The sequence below is a fragment of the Callospermophilus lateralis genome, chromosome 18 (assembly GCF_048772815.1).
Source record: "Callospermophilus lateralis isolate mCalLat2 chromosome 18, mCalLat2.hap1, whole genome shotgun sequence".
Taxonomy (NCBI): Eukaryota; Metazoa; Chordata; class Mammalia; order Rodentia; family Sciuridae; genus Callospermophilus; species Callospermophilus lateralis.
Window position 1 is genome coordinate 17,981,610 of NC_135322.1, and position 18,985 is coordinate 18,000,594.

The 18,985-nt window shown below is 36.8% G+C and overlaps 1 protein-coding gene across 3 annotated transcripts; it reads right to left on the reverse strand.

Annotated features, from left to right (window-relative positions):
* Positions 1–320: 320 nt before the first annotated feature.
* Positions 321–13,030, reverse strand: Znf30 (zinc finger protein 30). Of its 3 annotated transcripts, none has more exons than XM_076839705.2 (5): positions 12,917–13,030; positions 10,545–10,594; positions 9,197–9,329; positions 8,111–8,209; positions 321–3,785 (listed from the first exon to the last, which is right to left on the reverse strand). In XM_076839705.2, the coding sequence occupies exons 2-5, from the start codon at positions 10,551–10,553 to the stop codon at positions 1,411–1,413; spliced, it is 2,616 nt and encodes an 871-aa protein (XP_076695820.2). In that variant the 5' UTR covers positions 10,554–10,594; positions 12,917–13,030; the 3' UTR covers positions 321–1,410. The 3 variants fall into 3 exon arrangements, with proteins under 3 accessions (XP_076695820.2, XP_076695819.2, XP_076695818.2); XM_076839704.2 differs by having other exon boundaries at positions 8,111–8,206; positions 9,197–9,347; XM_076839703.2 differs by having other exon boundaries at positions 9,197–9,347.
* Positions 13,031–18,985: the final 5,955 nt, after the last annotated feature.

Sequence of the window (18,985 nt, forward strand, 5' to 3'; positions counted from 1 at the left end):
CTTTAGGGGTTAACTCTCAAATTTTCACTTTATTTATTAAAAAAACTCAAAAGAACCAGTTTCAGTGGCACATGCCTATAATCCCAGTGGCTCAGGAGGCTGAGGCAGGAGGATCGAAAATTCTAAGCAACTTCAGCAAGTTATCAAGGATCCAAGCAACTTAGCCAGACCCTGTCCCAAAATAAAAAGTAAAAGGGCGGTAGGTGTGGCTCACTGGAGGGCGGTGGATGTGGCTCAGTGGTTAAGCTTCCCTGAGTTCAATCCCAGGTACAAAAAAACCCCCACCCAACCAACCAAACAAAACTATTATTGAGCACAGGTTTTTACAAGAACGTAGGCTTTATTATCAACACTTTAAAACAATGCCTTGAGGTGTTAAGTATGAGTGTATTATCAACAGGCCTGTGGAATGATGATGATAGTTAACATGTTGCTAAAGGCTTTCACTGTATTACATGACATAGTTTTTAAAAACCAAGATGAATTACCTAAAGTTCAACAATGGCTTCAGAGTTACAGGGAGGTTTTATTCACGTATTCTTATTCATTCAGTTGTGTTAGAATACAGCATACAAAATTTCAGAATATCCAAGCTGTGAGAACTAAGTATTAATGTTTCCCACCTTTCCTCAATTGTCCACCAATTCTGATACTGTAAACACAAGAAAGACAAATGGACGCTTTCCTATTTTCTGAATTACATTATGAATTCTCTAAAACAGAGGGTCCCTGACTTAATGATGGTTTGACTTAACAATCTTTTGGACTTTTGGATGATGTGAAAGTGATATGTATTCATTAGAAACTGTACTTCAAATTTTGATTTTTTTTCAATAAATTACTGATATATTCAACATTTTATTATGACATAGGCTTTGTGTTACATGATTTGCCTACAAGTTAATGTAATTGTTCTGAAAAAGGTTAAGTATGTTTGGCTAAACGATGGTGTTTGGTAGATTAGTTGTACTGCATTAAATGTGTTTTCTATCTGTTTATTGGGACATAATCTCATTGCAAGTCAAGGAGTATCTGTTAAGAAAGATGAGAATATTTTCAAAAGGTCTACCAACATTCTTTACTTCAAAAGTTTCTTACCAGTATACTGAACAATGATTGAACCATATATAAAAAAGACTTCCGATGGGTGTAGTAGCATACACCTGTAATCCCAGCAGCTCAGGAGGCTGAGGCAGGAGGATTGTGAGTTCAAAGCCAGCCTCAGCAACATCAAAGTGCTTAGCAATTCAGTGAGACCCTATCTCTAAGTAAAATGCAAAATAGGGCTGGGGATGTAGCTTGGTGGTAGAGAGTCCCCGAGTTCAATTCCCAGTACCAAAAAAAAAAAAAAAAAAGAAAGAAAGAAAGAAAAGGAAAGAAAGAAAAAAGATTCCCATATTTCTGAAATTCTTAGGGTTGTACATCCATATGCTTTCTCTGATGTGCTTTAAGGGCTGAAGTATGCCTAAAGGCCTTCCCACATTTTTTACATTGAAAGGGCTTCTCACCAGTATGTATCCTGTGATGTTCAGTAAGAAATGAATTCAGTCTAAAGGCCTTTCCACACTCCTTACATTCAAAGGGTTTCTCACCAGTATGAACACTCTGATGTCGAGTAAGGTGTCCATACACAGTAAAGGCCTTTCCACATTCTCTGCATTCATAGGGTTTTTCACCAGTATGAATTCTCTTATGTTTAACAAGGGATGAGCTAGTAGCAAAGGCCTTTCCACATTCTTTACATTCATAAGGTTTTTCACCAGTATGAATTCGCTGATGTTGAACCAGGTATGAAAAGGTACTAAAGGCCTTCCCACATTCCTTACACTCATAGGGCTTTTCACCAGTATGAGTTCTCTCATGTTGTATGAGGTACGAGGCCCGACTAAAAGTCTTTCCACATTCCTTACATTCATAGGGCTTCACATCAATATGAATTTTCTGATGCTGTTTAAGATGTACATGCACTCTAAAGGCCTTGCCACATTCCTTACATTCATAGGGTTTCTCACCAGTATGAACCCTTTGATGTACAGTAAGTTGATGGTGACTAATCAAGACCTTGCCACATTCATTACATTTAAAGGGTTTTTCAACAGCATGAATTCTCTGATGCTGAACAAGGTATGAGCCAGTACTATAGGCCTTGCCACATTCCTTACACTCATAGGGTTTCTCACCAGTATGAATTCTTTGATGTTGAACAAGATATGAGGCACGACTAAAGGCTTTCCCACATTCCTTACACTCATAGGGCTTTACCCCTGCATGAAATCGCTGATGTGCATTAAGAAAAGAGCTAAGCCTAAAGGCCTTCCCACATTCCTTACATTCAAAGGGTTTCTCACCAGTATGAACACTCTGATGTCCAACAAGTTGAGCATAAGCAGTAAAGGTTTTCCCACATCTGTTACATTCATAGGGTTTCTCACCAGTATGAATTCTTTGATGTTTAATGAGGTATGAGCTAGAACTAAATGCCTTCCCACAGTCCTTACACTCATAGGGCTTCTCACCAGTATGAAGTCTTTCATGTTGAATAAGATATGAGGCACGACTAAAGGCTTTCCCACATTCCTTACACTCAAAGGGCTTTACTGCTGCATGAATTCGCTGATGTGCATTAAGAAAAGAACTAAGCCTAAAGGCCTTTCCACACTCCTTACATTCAAAGGGTTTCTCACCAGTATGAGTACTTTGATGTCGAGTAAGTTGTCCATACACAGTAAAGGCCTTTCCACATTCCTTACATTCACAGGGTTTTTCACCAGAATGAATTCGCTGATGCTGAACAAGGGATGAGCTAGTAGCAAAGGCCTTCCCACATTCTTTACATTCATAAGGTTTTTCACCAGTATGAATTCGCTGATGTTGAACAAGGTATGAAAAGGTAGTAAAGGCCTTCCCACATTCCTTACACTCATAGGGCTTCTCACCAGTATGAAGTCTTTCATGTTGAACAAGATATGAGGCAAGACTAAAGGTTTTCCCACATTCCTTACACTTATAGGGCTTTACAGCTGCATGAATTCGCTGATGTGCATTAAGAAAAGAATTAAGCCTAAAGGCCTTTCCACACTCCTTACATACAAAAGGTTTTTCACCAGTGTGAATATTCTGATGCCTAATAAGTTTTCCATATGCTGTAAAAACTTTCCCACATTTCTCACATTCATAGGGTTTCTCACCATTATGGATTCTTTGATGTTGAACAAGATATGAGCCACTGTAAAAAGCCTTTCCACATGCCCTACATTCATGTGGTTTCTTACCAATATGGATACGCTGATGTACAATAAATTGATGGCTACTGTTAAAAGTCCTTCCGCATTCCTTACATTCATGAGGTTTCTCAGCAGTGTGAATTCTCCCATGTTTAACAAAGGCTGATTCCCTAATGAAAGTCTTCCCACATTCCTTACATTCATAGGGTTTCTCAACAATGTGAGTTTTTTGATGTTGTACAAGGTATGAAAAAGGACTAAAGCTCTTCTCATATTCCTTATGTTCATAGGATTTCTCACCAACGTGCAATCTCTGATGCATAGTGAGTTGATGTCCACTACTAAAGCTCTTCCCACATTCTTTACATTTGTAGGGGTTTGCACTACAATGTATTTTCTTGTGTGGAACAGGCTTTGAGCCTTGACAGAAAGTCTTCCCATATTCTTGACATTCACATGGTTGCTCTCTCCTAAGAACTCTTTGATGTAGAGCAAAAGATGTACATTTTTCATAAGGGGGAATTTCTTCAAGGCTGACTATTTCCTTCTCCAACTGCAAATCTGAAAGAAATTTTAAAAAACCAAAAAGTTTCTTTTTCCAAATAAGAAAAAATAATTTCTATGAAAGAGAAAATAAAAATTGAAAAATAAAATAAATTAGAAATAAACAGCTTAAAGAAATAAAAAAAGAAATAAATAGCTTAGTTAATAATTACTATAAAATTCAAAAAGAAAAAAATGTAGAGTTAATGGGAGTTCATAGTAAGATTGGTGATTAGTGAAATGTTTCATTTCTGATATTTAGGTATAGATCAAAATCTTCAAAGGGCTTGTTAAAAAAACTAAACTAAACTAAACTAATGTTCAAGCACTATCTAGAGCCCTGAATCAGGATATACAGAGAAGTTCTTGGGCATTGATATTTTTAACATTTCTAACAAATGTTTCTGACACAGATGGAACTTTTATAACCCATATTTCATCCTCTCAGAGTTTCTTTCTACATTTAGATTAAACCCATATGCCTTTTTACAAATAATGCAGTCCCTGTTTACATGTCAGGCCTCCTATGAAGTCACAGCTCCTTTTGTTCCTATTTACTTCACTTCCCACTTTCAGCACCTAGAATGTGACCCAAATTTTCTCATCTTTTGGTTCTATGAGTAGGTAGCACCATCTCCCCCAAATTCTTTGGCATGTGTTGTTTGCCGACTGGATCTTTCTCATCCTACATTGGTAAAATGTCACTTTACCAGGAATACTAAAAAACTGCTGGACTTGTCTAAGGATGTCCATGTCTTTCTTTTTTTATCCAAAACCTCATTTCTTGACTTCTTACTAGTTTCTGATTCTATACTTAAGATTTTTCTGTTATGATTTTAATTTATTTTTCCCAAACACTTCTGTAGTAAAGAATATTTTGGTCCTCATGATCTTTGTCTGTTCATCATGCCCATGAATATATTTGCCACATGGTAAAAGGACTATAAATAAGGCTACTAATCGGTTGATTTAAGGATACTTAAACTCTTAACATTTGTTAGAGTTTTCTCCTGGCTGAAGACAACAGAGGCTCAGAGAGATTCAGCAGAAGGGGAAGTAAGAAATATTTAAAATGTAAAAAGGAGAAGCCTTACTAGCTCTTGGCTTAAATAGATGGAAGGGGCCACAAGGAAATAAATTCTGCCAACAACCAGTGAGCCTGGAAGACACCCCTGAGTACCAAATAATAGCAGCTATGACTGATACCTTGATTTAGCCAATCTGTGCTGACTTCTGACTTATAAAACTATGTGATAATATATGAATTTAATGTTAAGCTAGTGCATTTGTAGTAATTTGTTGTGAAGCAACAGATAACTAGTAATACATTCCTCAATTCAGGCCCAACACGTCTTTCATTCAGGACTGAACTATAAGCACACAGTAGTAATTAGCTGATTGCAAACAAATCTCTGGACAAAAGAAATGAAATTAGAGCAAAATTAAAAGATGGTATTATAATAATAGTTCAATGATAATCTATTAATATTGAATCAAGAAATCCTTGATGGAACAGATAAATTTCCAGAATGAGGCAGAAGTACAAAGTGAGACTCAGTCATCTTATACAAAAAAGGAAGAATAATTTCTAAGATTGATGGGTTTCCAAACTCATCAAGTTATATTAAATATGTACAGCTTTTTTTGTATGCCAATCATATCTAAATAAAGTAGTATAAAAATTGAATTTCATGAGTTTGTCCAAAAAAAAAAAAAGATGACTTAATTTGGAGCTCTGGTAAAAACAGTAACAAATCTAATGAAAAAATAATATGCAAATAATTATTTTGAATTATAAAATCAATGACAATGAAAAATGAATACATAATGATACAAAGACCGATCCATATTCTGAGTTTCCCTGAATGTAGATCTCTTCTAAATTACATGTCTCTTGTGAGGACCCTGGAGACTATACCAATGGCATTGTTACAGATACTAAATTCTGTGAAATATATCTTCTTTAAGTCATGGCAACTCCCAAACCTGCCTGATGTGTACCTCACTTCTTTGCATCTTACTTTTTGGATGATTGTGAGTGTATCCTGCATGAAACACTCCGAGGATTTATACTAAGAGGAACAGTTGATGCTTCTGTGTTGGCAAGCTGGAGTTCCTCTTGTGTGATCTAAAAGAATGAGCCAAAATACCAAAGACCGGTTAATTGAGCCTAAGATGATCCTTTGGTGGGTACTGCCAGTGAAACATCACAAGTGGGGAGGGGGGATGTGGGAGTTTAGGGAGAATAATATCCTTTTTCTTAGTATTTAAGGATAAAGTGCTACAATCTGTGAAGCTTACTTAAATAATATAGCTAAAGTTTTATACATATATAGGTATACAGCAAAATGGTAAGCACTATGAATCTAGGTGAAGATTTTAAGGATGGGCATTGTATTATTCTTTCACCTTTTTATGTAGTTTTTAATTTAGTTGGCAAAATGCTAAAACAAACCAAAATCCTACATCTTTAAGAATAGTATAATATTCCCATATGTTAGGAGATACAAATATGATATGTAAATAAAACAAAATATGCTCAAAGCAATATAAGTAGTCTGCTAAGATACAAGGTATATTGGATTGAATACTTTCCCCCCAGAACTTCAGAACATGATTTTACCTGTCTGTTTCATCTTTTCTGAACCAAAAGCCTCACAAGAACTATTATATTCTCAGGGGTTCTGGCCCTCCAGATCACCTCATCCAATACTATGGCCTTAAATACTAGCCATATGCCAATAAATATATATATATATATATATTTTTTTGTACATGAGCCTAAATGTTCCCTGAATTCTGGAACTGCATATTCAACAGCCTACTCAGCATCTCTCACTGGATGATTAGTAGTCATCTCAAAATTAACATAGGTAAAGCAGGTATCTTTAGATCTACCTTCTCATTATCATCTCAGGCAACTGTTACCCTTTCAGCTTCTTAAGCCAGAACCTGTTGATTTCCGTCTTTGCCTCCATATCATATCATGAAAACTATACCTTCTCGCCATTTTGGAACCATTCATGTTCTAAACCAAATACTATCACCCACAGTTTCTACTACTCTTGTCCCCATTTAGACTACCCTCTACAAACATCCACAGCAATTATCTAAAATAGAAATTAGAATTGGGGTGGAAGTATTAGCACTGTTTTTTAATTTAACCAAATAACTTCCATAAAACAAAGCAAACAATAAAGCAAAACTACAAAAAAAGCTATACACAACATATACCCCAAAACTACGGGGAAAGGTACCCTTAAAAACTCTTTATTAGTGGGAGGATGCAAGATACTACAGCTGAGGTTTATGTGGTCTACATATTTGTGCAGGAAAAAGAAAAGAGAGCTGTGTGAAATTACTTGACAAACCCAAGAACCCAAAAACCCCAATAGGTAATCAACAAAATGTTTAGTAGGCTAATTTGAGAAGAACGTGTGAAAGTGGGAGATATGGGATACCTAGAAAAGTTTGAAGTGGCTAAATGGTTAATTAGGGAGGAAGGAAAAGGGTTTATAATTCGACAGAGGTATGTGAAAGACTTAAGCAATAGTAGGAAAATTTTATTTCCTCATTTGGAGAGGGATATATGAAAAATCTTTGAATAATTTTTTAACTTTTCTGGAAGGCTGACATTATTTTTTATAAATGTTTAATCTTCTGAACCATTATAATAACTCATCAAGCTGTATATTTTAATGTGTTTTTCTAGTATCTATTTCATATATCACAGAAATTTTTAAAATTTAAAAATTGGATAAACATAAATTAGATCATAGCCACTAGTTACTTTTAGAGAAATAATTCAAATACTTGACAATTAATAAAAAACTATAGAACCTGGCTCCTCCTCTAGCTTCCTTTTTTCTTCTTATTCTTCCCTATTAATCTGCTATCACTTATTGCTCCTGACAGAGCTCATTCCTACCTCAAGGTATTTGTTCACCCTACTTAAGATGTTCTACATAGTCAAATGGCTTGAGCCCTTACTTGTCATTCTTGGGCCTGATCCAATATTACTACCTCAGAATATATAAATAAATCGAAATGTAAAAGACAAGCTGGATGAAAATTCAAAATACAGATGAAATATTATACTAGGAAAGACTGTAAACCCCAAATAAAATGAGAGAGAAATAAGAGAAGGCAAATAAGGGTTAAAATGGGTAAACATGAGGCTCCTTTGGAAAGTTTGGTGAGATATCTATTTCTTCCCCAAGTCTCAGGCCTTTTCCACACAGGTCTTTGAAGGAAAACTTCCAACCACCCTAGGGATATGCCTCCTCCCTGACCACCTGGGCTGTTTCCAGCAGTGATGGTTTCCACATCTGACTCACTCTTACCTGAACATTGTCTTCTTTTATCTTTCCTCCCTGTCTCCCATGGATCCTTCCATTGTTCCAATAAGGTAATCACATGTGGTTTAGAAAGAGAATGCCCTGCTTATAAATAAGCATGCCAAATAATAAAGCAAAGAAAAATATTAATTCAAAAATACCTTGAGCTTTGGTTAATTTTTAATAAAGGCTAAAACAATTTTGATAAATACTTCAAAAAAGGGAAAAGGAGTTGAAGTAACCTGACAGGCAGGGAAATGGTTTTATTTTAAATGAAATCTATGTATCTATCTACTTACCTACTTATCTACATATTTATCTTCTGTGTCTTAACAGAAAGTATGACTATGTAACTGAGAACACAGAATGCAGAAACAAAGTGCCTGGGTTCAATTTTACTTTTGCTACTTATCAGCCATGTGATCTTATTAAGTAGTATGTAATTTACTTAAAGAGCACTATCATTTAAAATGACTGTGAAAATAGTACCTGTCTTAAAGGTGATCCTAAGGATAAAAATCAGTTAATATAAGTATCTATTAAAGATTCAACAATAGTGACTCATACATGGTAAGCACAGCATAAACTATTCACATTACAATGGTCATTTTGCTGAGGAAAAAAAAGTTTCCTGAGTCATTTCCATCTATAAGATAGTCATTTAATCTTAAATGCAAAGTTGAGGAGATATACATTTTATCTATAAAATCAGATTAATTATGTTGCAAGAAATAAAATAAGGTAAATTGTTTAAAATGATTCCTGTTTATACAATCCACCATTTGTACAGGCTCTTCAGATATTTGAAAAATATCAGGACTCTTTGTCTAGCTATTCTGCCTATATATGGGTCAGACTTTAATAGAGTATTTATAGCAATTTTGAACATAAACACAATAGGAAACCTGGCCTCTCTGTCAGTGTTTATACCATAATGGAATTCTAATCTTCTTTCAACCTTTCTAGCCTAACAAAGCTAGACTCTTTGGGATCATGGAGAATCAATTGTGTTCACTTAAGACAGCCCTAAAATTTATAATGGACAAAATTTCAGGGAATACATTTTAAGTTATTTGAGAGAGATAAACTTACCTAGTGAGACCAAATTCCTATAGTTCTCCAACATCACATCTCTGTACAAGTCTCTCTGAGAAGAATCTAGACTTTGCCATTCTTGCTGAGAGAAAGCAATGGCCACATCCCTGAATGTCACTGATTCCTGAAACTGCAAACTCATATAAATCTGGTGAAATTAAAGAAGTTATTTCTCAGTTTCAGTGTTGTAAGAGAACAATAATATAGCAATCGAGTAATCTGGAAGCCTATGATATGGGAATTATATGGGAAGCAAAGTATCAGTATATTGTAGAAGAATCTTATTGCCACAGACAAAATTTTCTATATGTTGTGGATACTTCAATTCTCTAGACCTACAGGGAAATGAATAAAATAATACAATTTCCCCTGTCATATGATATAGCACAACAAGACACTGCTTGCTAGGTACCAACTAATAGAATCTCAAGAACTATTAGTCTCTACCTTTAAGAGAAAAAAACTATGTTTTTTTTTTCTTTCAAGTAAATTTCTTTTTAAAAAGTAGGCATTACAAAATTTATTAATTCTTTATGCTTCAAGATCATTCTGTCAAATCAAAAGTACTTTTCCTTCTTTGAAATAAAAATTTTCCATGAGGACATAAAAGACAACTCATCTATAGATAAGAGTTAGCAAATTATTTCATATTTATAAATGTAGACTGGACTGTCTCAGGTTTCCCCAATTCTGTAATCTATTAACCTACTACTTAGGAAAATATACTTGTATTGTTATACAGGATTCCTCACTTGACACTTTTTGCTGTTCTTGATCAGTGGATATTATGAAGATGATTCAGAATCAGATGTATGCTACCATTACACAAGACTAACCTAGCATCACCCTCAACATCCCCTGGCAAAACCATATGAATGTTTTCATGTCAAAGTGAAGTTCCCAGTCAACCTTAAGAGCATGTGATCTCATCATACTAAGATTGAGATCAATCAATACAAAATTCCAATTTATCAGGATTCAGGGAAACTATGAATCTTTGGATATGTGACCTAGTAAAGCCAACAGCTCTAACTCACCAAACCAAAGACAGAGTAAGCTCAATAATTCTCTCATGGATTTCACTCCTTCATTATTTTATCATAGCCCTTCCACAAAGACTTATCACATAGTACCTGCACAGTTATTTGTTCAATGAATTCATGAACACTGATTAGAAGATCAGAGGATGTTGTAAGGAGGAAACAGTTATTTGGCATCATTATTTCAATGAAGAAACAATAAGCAATTAGATGGTGTTCTCTCAGGCAGATCAATTCAGCTTAATTAGTGAAAATAGCTATGTAATCTAAAAATCCCATTATTTTAAAACTAAATACTAACTTACCTGGGCCATGCTTTTTGAAATATGGGGTTCCTCTTCAGAAAAACTCAGAGCTGAAAGAAGAAAAGGAGGCTTTAGTATTCCCATTGACATAAATTGATAAACTTTTTTTTGTCTCTTCATTTTAGCTTCCAAACCATGCCACAACTACCATTAAGCAAAATTTTGAGGAACAACAAGAGGATTCAAACTCCAGCAAATCAAGCCATTCCCCTGGATGGAGAGTTGTGATGAAGGCAGAATCTAATTTCATCACATGATTTTACCTAACCATTTACATTACATTGAACTTATACAAGATCATTATCAGATATTAAAGTATTTGCACATCAATGGTTCAAAGTATTTTTATGATGCATAGTATCTTTTTTAATAGAATAAAATCACAATGTTTCTCCCCAGAAAAATATGTGTGTGTGTCTGTTATTTTCTACATACAATTCCGCATGCGTTTACAGGTGGGTTGTGATCACCTAGAAGGCTCTTAAATAATGTCAAATATATCATTTTAAGAATTTCTTTTTTTTAGCCAATTGAGTTTATTTCTGTTGCTACTGAATTCTGAAGGAGAATAATCCAGAATTACTAACTAATAAACAGTTAATATTTCCTGAACATGTATAATGTTCCAGGCACTGTTTTAATGGACCTTACACATACTAAAACATCTTATCCTGCTGGATGAGGTGGTATATGCCTGTAATCCCAGCAGCCCCAGAGGCTGGGGCAGGAGGGTCACAGGTTCAAAGCCAGCCTCAGTAATTTAGTGAGGCTCCAAGCAACTCAGCAAGATCCTGTCTCTAAATAAAATACTAAAAAGGGCTGGGCATATGGCTCAGTGGTTAAGCAGCCCTGAGTTCAATCCCTGGCATCCCCCCCCCCACAAAAAAAATATTATCCTTATATCCCTATGAAGCAGAAACTATTATCAATCCTATTTTAGAGATGTAAACAAGAATGCATAAACAGATCGTTCAAACTCAAACATCTAGTAAGTGACAGAACCAAGATTCAAAATCAGATATTTAAAATCCAAAACTCATACTCTTCAACAGCACACCACACTGCATCTTGTGGCCTAATGATTCTGAAATAGACTCTGCAGTCAAAACTCAAAGAAGACCTAATAAGTTTCTGAGGACACAGAGCAACCTATATATGCTCCAATCTACAATCACATTGCCACTTCTAGAAGCTTCACCCAGAATACGACTTTGTCATGTTTACTAAAATCATTAAACTGATTTCTACGTTGCTAAGCTTTGATAATGATGCCTCAGGCAAAAATGTTACCTAGCATGCCATGCAACACAGATACTAAGTGTCCTCCTTACCAAATCAGAATCTAAAAAGTAGTTCTAAAAGCCAACTTCAGAGTTGCATTTCTCCACCAAACCATCACAATGCTTAGAAAGAGAGCACAGAAGAGGATCTGAATGATTTGTTCAAAGGGAACAAGAAATTAACAAAGAGATAGAGAATGAGCAGTCACAAGCAACGGAGGCACAATCTCCCAGGACCTCATTCACAAGATCTAGAGAGGTCACAATTCCGGAGAATATTTCAGGCAAAGGAAAGTAAATATTCTCATATTGCGAAAACAATAATTTTATGTACAAAAGAGAAACACAAATTTTCCTAAATCTTAATTCTTTCTTAGGCAGCAGTTATTTCTTTGCGTTAGGGTCTGTCTCTTAAAGAATGACAGAATTGGAAAAAGAGACCATGGAGACAAAAGGCCTTTTGGGGACTCAGAAAACCCTCTCCAGGCCAAACTCAAACCTTCCTCACACATATAACCGGATGGAAGTGCATGGGTGGCAGTACCTGTCGTCAGTGCTGTAACTGGCACCCACAGACCCCCCCATCTGGGAGGAGGGAATCCTACTCCTCGAGATTTCCCAACAATCTTCTCGGTCCCCTCCACCCCCCGAAAACACTTCAAGCTCTAAAATTCCCATATAGAGATCATCTCGAGCCTTCCTGATGGGAAACTTCATTCAGGAACTGAGCTCGCTTGGGGGCCACCTGTTTGGGACAGACCCTGTCGCTGTTTGGAAACGGGTGCAGAAGGCAACGGGAGCCCAGAACACCGGTCACCGCGGCGCACCCCGCCGCGGAGAGAAGCCAGCTTCACAGGTCACGCACCCAGTCTTCCTGGGGACACAGCGTCCCTGTCACAGGCGCGGACGTTCCCAATTCCGCCCCGCCCCCCAGCTCCCGCGCGCACACACACAGGCTTCGGATCCGGTCTGGACGAGCTCGGTCGCCGTCCTGCGTGTCCCGTCCACTCCACGCTCAGCCCGCGGCAGCGGACTCAGTCCCCCACCCCCACAGCTCCCCACACTCTTTTACTTCACAGAAGTCCAACTTACCCCGTGGGCTCGCCCGAGTCTGCAAGCCCTCGGCCTGAGGCCGGGCGCTGATTTTATTTTCCTCACAGAAATCCAAAGTTCGCTGCCAGGTTATAAATCACAACACCCTGGTCAGTCAGAGAACCTGGCGAAGCTGCCCCGGTGGCCTCTGGGAAGTGTAGTTCCAGGCTAAATTGGTTGGATCGCAGTGGCCTATGGGACATGTAGTCCGGAACCGGAAAACCGGAAACGTGCGCGGCCACCCGCCCACTCTGTGCCCCGGAGGTTTGTGGGAGTTCCTGTAGGTGCTGGGGCGCAGGCGCAAGCTTTCATCTTGGTTAACCCGTGGTGACTGTACCCGCCTCAGAGGTGCTGTGAGGGTTTGAGGTGTCGGTGGTCATCGCCCAGAAGAGAGGGGGGGTCTGGGCCCGCCAGGAGTTCTAGATTTCTCGGCGTCTGTGACCCAAAGTAGATGCCCAGCTTTCCAGACAGCCAACACCAGAAGAAATAAACAACAGCAAGAACAACGAAAACCCACAATGTGTACTAAAATGGTTTATTATCTCAAACCTATGAAAAATAGGTGTTTGAAATGATTTTTTCTTTATGGATCTACTTTTCTGTTACAGGAATGCTATTATTTGATAGAACCTTAATAGGACTAATTTAGAGTGGTGATTAGTACGACTAACTAATTACACCTGTGTGTGAGGACAATATTTCCACTGGTACAGCAATTTAACTTTTTATTAGACAAATTTTGTAGGCTATATTACTGTGTATTCTTTTTTTTTAAATTTTTTTTAGTTGTAGATGGACACAAAGCCTTTATTTATCTCTATGTGGTGCTGAGGATCGAACCCAGGGCCTCGCACGCGCCAGGCAGGCGCTCTGCCCCTGAGCCACAACCTCAGCCCCTACTGTGTATTCTTAAGAGGCATAAATGTAAGATCTTTTAAAAGGAGGATGTAAATATGAAATGACTAACTATATTTAAAAGACATGTTTCTGTCCTGTATATATTAGGATATTTTTACTCTTTCTGCTGCCTTTTCCAATAATATCACTTCTGCCTCTAGCCTTTATGGCATTCTTCTTGTGTAGTTGTAAAACAGTACAGACAAACGTAAAAATCACTTTGACTTGCAGTTCTGCTCGAGTCAGACCAAATGACATTGATTCTTGTCGGTCCATAGGATGACACTGACTTAAATATCCTTTCAACAGAAGCATTTGAGTGTGGAATAATTAGGAGTTTACTTCCTAGCAACAGCAGTAGCTAAAAAATTCCTTCCAAATGAGAATGATTACAGTGTCAGTACTATCATAACCCAGAAATCACCAAAAGAAAATTCTATGTAACTATTATTTTAATGACAGATGGAAGAATACATACAATTGACTTAGGTAAATTCAACAGCATGGTGCACAATAGGAAGGACAGATTTTCATATTGGGCATGACAGACAACAGCATGAACGAGGTTTTGGAGATGGGATTTTGCAAGTCCAGGATGAATCAGAGAAATACTTCTAAATCTAAATTTAAAAAGATTGATGTTTGTTAAAAATGAATGGCTAAATTATCTTGGACATAATCACATGAACAAACTGTGTTCTATCATTTCTTTGTTTATGAAACTGAGTAAAGTTACATTTCCTGATCCAGAGATTGCAACAAAAATAACTTGTGGTTGAACAAAATGAGACATTTTGGTACTACCTATGTCTACCCCTTACAGTGCAAAGATGATTATATCAGATCTTACCTATCATAGTGTGATGTATGGGATCATGAAAACACTAATAAAAATATTTCCTGTGCTTCTTGTTACTTTGATTTGAAAAATGGAGTTTCAAATGGTACTTATTTCTATGAAGATTATAAATGAACCATACAAAACTGAAATAAAAGATTGTTAATATCCAAAACCAAAACTTCAATCATTTATCTGTATCTTCAGTAAGCAAAGAAGGTGTAAATTTTGGCAAAAATTCATCCAGTCCATAAATTTCTTACTAAATAAAATGAAGAGATCTATTTGCTAATTGTTCTGCACAACCAATACACAGAATGACTACAAGTGATGTTGCCAGGTTTCTATTCCCAACTAATAGGCTCAGGGGTCACTCCAGGTAAACTGGGCTGGCTGGGCTGCACAAAATAACCACACAAGAGACACAAATACCTTTTTCTTTGGGGTCACTGTGACAGCTCCTCTGACCTTAAGGGTCCACAGGAAGAGAGAGTCACACGCTGACCCCTTTTATTGAGGAGAAGCTGTTCAAATGAGGCAAGGGGTCAGGTTTCAGGGGACTGAGTCTATCTTCATGATGTCCACTGTCAGCAGGTTGACTGACACCTGGGTAGGCCACACCCAAGGGCACAGTAAGTGAAGGGGACACACACACAAGGCACTTCCATGGAACATTCTATCCTAAACAGGGCAAGGGGTTAGATTACAAAGGAACAAGTGAACCCATGGGGCTGTAGGATGCCCGATGCCACATGGCCCAGCAGGGGAGTTAACTCAGTCACATTCGAGGTTGGTCTCCCACATGATGTCCTTTGCTTACTTATGATATTGAAGACTTTACTAAAGTTTTTGGCCACTTCAGTTTCCTCAAAATGTGGAAAAGCACTTTATAGACTTTGTAGAAATGGAAGAAGAGTAGACATGTACTTACAGTAAACACAAGAGTCATTGTTGTCAAACAAACGCTGGTTTGTTGACCTGCCGTAAAACCATATTTTCAAAGTGTGGGACAAGAAAGTACCTTTCTCTAATTTGGAAATGCATTGACAGTAAGAGTGGAGGAAAGGATTACAGTAAAACAGAAATCACCCCATGATTGCCTGTTCCACAGTGACTGCTCTGTGATGAATGTTAACCTGTTATGTAAAATAGTCACACTTCACATCTACTTTCCTATTTCAGCCACATACCCTTATTCCATCTGGGTCACTGGCCACTGCTAGGAATTTACATATATTCTAACGTTAGGTTATTTCACATAAAATAGATGCCCATGTGCTGTGTTCACAAGTCAGTTCAATGGAAATACTTTTCCTCTGCATTGTCAAGCATACTCCAAATATTAATTTAATGTCCCTGCACACTGAAATTATTTCTCACATTTATTTTCTAGGTATTTAGATATTTTCTAGTTCACTTTTTGTTCTCTGACTCATTATATCTATTTCCATTTTGCTTTCACCACATCAGTTCTTTATGTAACTGTATTTTATGATTAATGTTTCCTTTAGTTCTTTTATATTATTAATATACTTAATTTCCTCTTTAAGTGGTATTACTATAATCATTTTTATTATTGCATTTAAATGGATTTTTAGTATTTTCCGAAGAGCTGCAGGCACTTGAGATAGGAACCTGTTGCTGTAGGCAAAATGTTGCAGGTGAATTCAGGTGGTTCTGGGAGAATATGGAAAGGGCTTTTATGCTGATTTACTTCCACTGCTGGAGTCTCCCAAATAATGTCTGCCAGCACCAAACATCCCTACAGTATTCAAACATGATTCATCACTTCACATTTGAATCTTCCCCATATCTCATATCACTCCTTAACTGATTATATCATTAATATGACACATGATGATTTCATATAAATATCTCTCCTTACCGAGTATGAAAATAAAGAGCACAGCAAAAATGTAGCTACATTGTGAAAATAAACTTTATTTCTTCACTCATAAAGGAAAATGTGCATCACATTATTTGCATAAACCTACAGAAATGAAGGCACTATTCAAGGTTAAATCTCTCAGACCGCTCTCCTTGAGTTTATGGAAATCCCTTTATGGCAATTTCCATAAAGTGGCAGGAAAATTTAGAGGTGACAATGAAGATATTCAGCCCAGTAGAACTGTGGTAATCAGCCAGGTCCCCTTGTTTTTCTGTCTCAGCCTTCTGTCTTTAAATTTTACTTTTATTTTTAGAAGTTGTTGAGTAGCTATGAACAATGAGTACAGAGGTAATAGTATTTGCAAGTTGACCATATATTCTATAAAGTAGAATGAATGTATTTTCCCAGTTTCCTATGTGTGCATAGGAAAAATCTAGCAAAACAAGATGTAAATTAAATCCAATGTGTGATCAAAACACAATACCTAAAGGTCATTTGGAATTTCCCCATGTCCTTGGATGATACTTAATTTATTTGGTTTATAAATCTAAAATTCTTAAGTATGAAATATAAACTTTCATTTTTCTTTAAAAATAAAATGCTTACCACTTCTTCCACTTTTAAAATTTTATGTAACCTCTTGTTCAGTCAAGACTAGTATATTCTTCTTCTTAAAGTTTCATTCTTGCTCCTACCCAGCAATCATGTGCAACACGGTAAGCAGATTAGTTCTTTTCTCAGTATCTTTTAACCATACCATGAATTCCCTACTATATTCAAATTCTTCTGTATATCTTTTATTTTCTATTGGCATGTATAGGAAAAGAACATATTTCTGTGTAAAAAAATGAACACCTAAAACAGCTTATATTGCATATATATTCAATAAAATAGACATATTGTTGGAAACACTTCCAAACACTTCCAAAATGGACACAAGTAGATGTAGAAAATATGAATAGATCATAATAGGTAGAGATTAAACCAGCAATCAAAATTTCCATACAACGAAAAGTCCAAACTGGATCACTTCTATGATGAATTTTTAAAATAATTTTTTTATAATTACTACTTAAACTTACTAACATGAACCTAATGAAAGTGTCAGATGGAAAAGAAATAAAGACAGGACAGAAATCACATTCCATCACTATTGCTGGTCCACACCATCATCATTTCCCACCTGGTCTATGGCTTTAACCTCCTGACTGTTGTAGCCTCCACACTCACTCCTAGGTAAAGAACAACGGTGTCAAAAATCAAATCAGATCAGGCTGTCCTTTTCTCTAAGCCCTTTAATTACTCCAATCTCTGAGTAAAAGGTGACTTTCTTATGTCATCCTGGAAGGCCCTCCTAGACTGTACACTGTCCTCTCTCTGCACTCTTCTACCCTCATATTTGTTGACTCTATTTCATCTTAATAACTCCTTCCCGAGGACACCCATCTATGCTTCTCCCTACCTGCAAACTCAATTCTCCACAAACCATTTTATTCTCTATAGCAATTGTTACAACTAGCCTACAAAATAATTTACTTCTTTATTCTGTTTGTTGATGTTCTTCCCTCCAACTAGGATGTAGATATCACTTAAGCAGGGATTTGCCTTTTTTATAATCACTCCTTAAAATTGTCTTAAGCATATCCTCACTTCTAAGTATGTTCAATTCATATACAAATGAATTCATGGCCCTCTAAATATCACCTGGATCTTCACATTTAAAAATTAAATTTATTATATTTTTCCCAAACTTCTCATGTCCATTGATCCAAACCTGGTAGCTAAAGTCACCGTGGCCTCTTTGCAGACATCTGCTTTACTTTCTCTTCTGTTGCTTCCTCACCATCCCCACAATCAGCTCCTCTAGACCAGGAGCACATTGACTTCTTTGCTTGAGTTGCTGCAAAGGGTCCTTTAAGCCCCTTTACTTTTGTCCTGGTAGGTATTAAATATGTGATATTATGCACTACTCTGCCTTCTCAGGCACACACAGAGGTATTTCTAAAGTACATAATATAAATAATGTAATATATATTCTAAGATATAAAAGAATAAAATATATATATATATATATATATATATATATATATATATATATATATTATTCTTTTTTACTTGTTTGTTTGTGGTTTGCTATGGTTTGAGTATGTTCCTGAGAGGCTCATGTGTTGGAAGTTTGGTCCCCATTGTGGCAATGTTGAGATAGTGGAAGCTCTAAGTGGTGGTGCCTAGTGGAAGGTAATTAAGGTCATTGGGGGCTTCACCCTCATGAATGGATTAATGCAGATCTCGGATATCCAAGTGGTGGGTGGGTGCAGCAGGAATGAGTTCCTTCCTGGGAGAATGGGCTGCTAAAAATGAATGCACCCCACCCCCCCAAGTCTTTTGCTTCCTATCTCACCACATAATCTCTTCTTGCATCTGCTCCCACCATTGTGATGCCATC

Coding starts and splice junctions, on each gene's coding strand:
- Znf30 (XM_076839703.2), bottom strand. Junction 8,210..9,196: donor TAGGAATTTGGTCTCACTAG/GTAAGTTTATCT, acceptor CTTATTTATAAG/CAGGGCATTCTCTTTCTAAA. Junction 3,786..8,110: donor TAAAAGAAGACAATGTTCAG/GTAAGAGTGAGT, acceptor AATTTCTTTCAG/ATTTGCAGTTGGAGAAGGAA.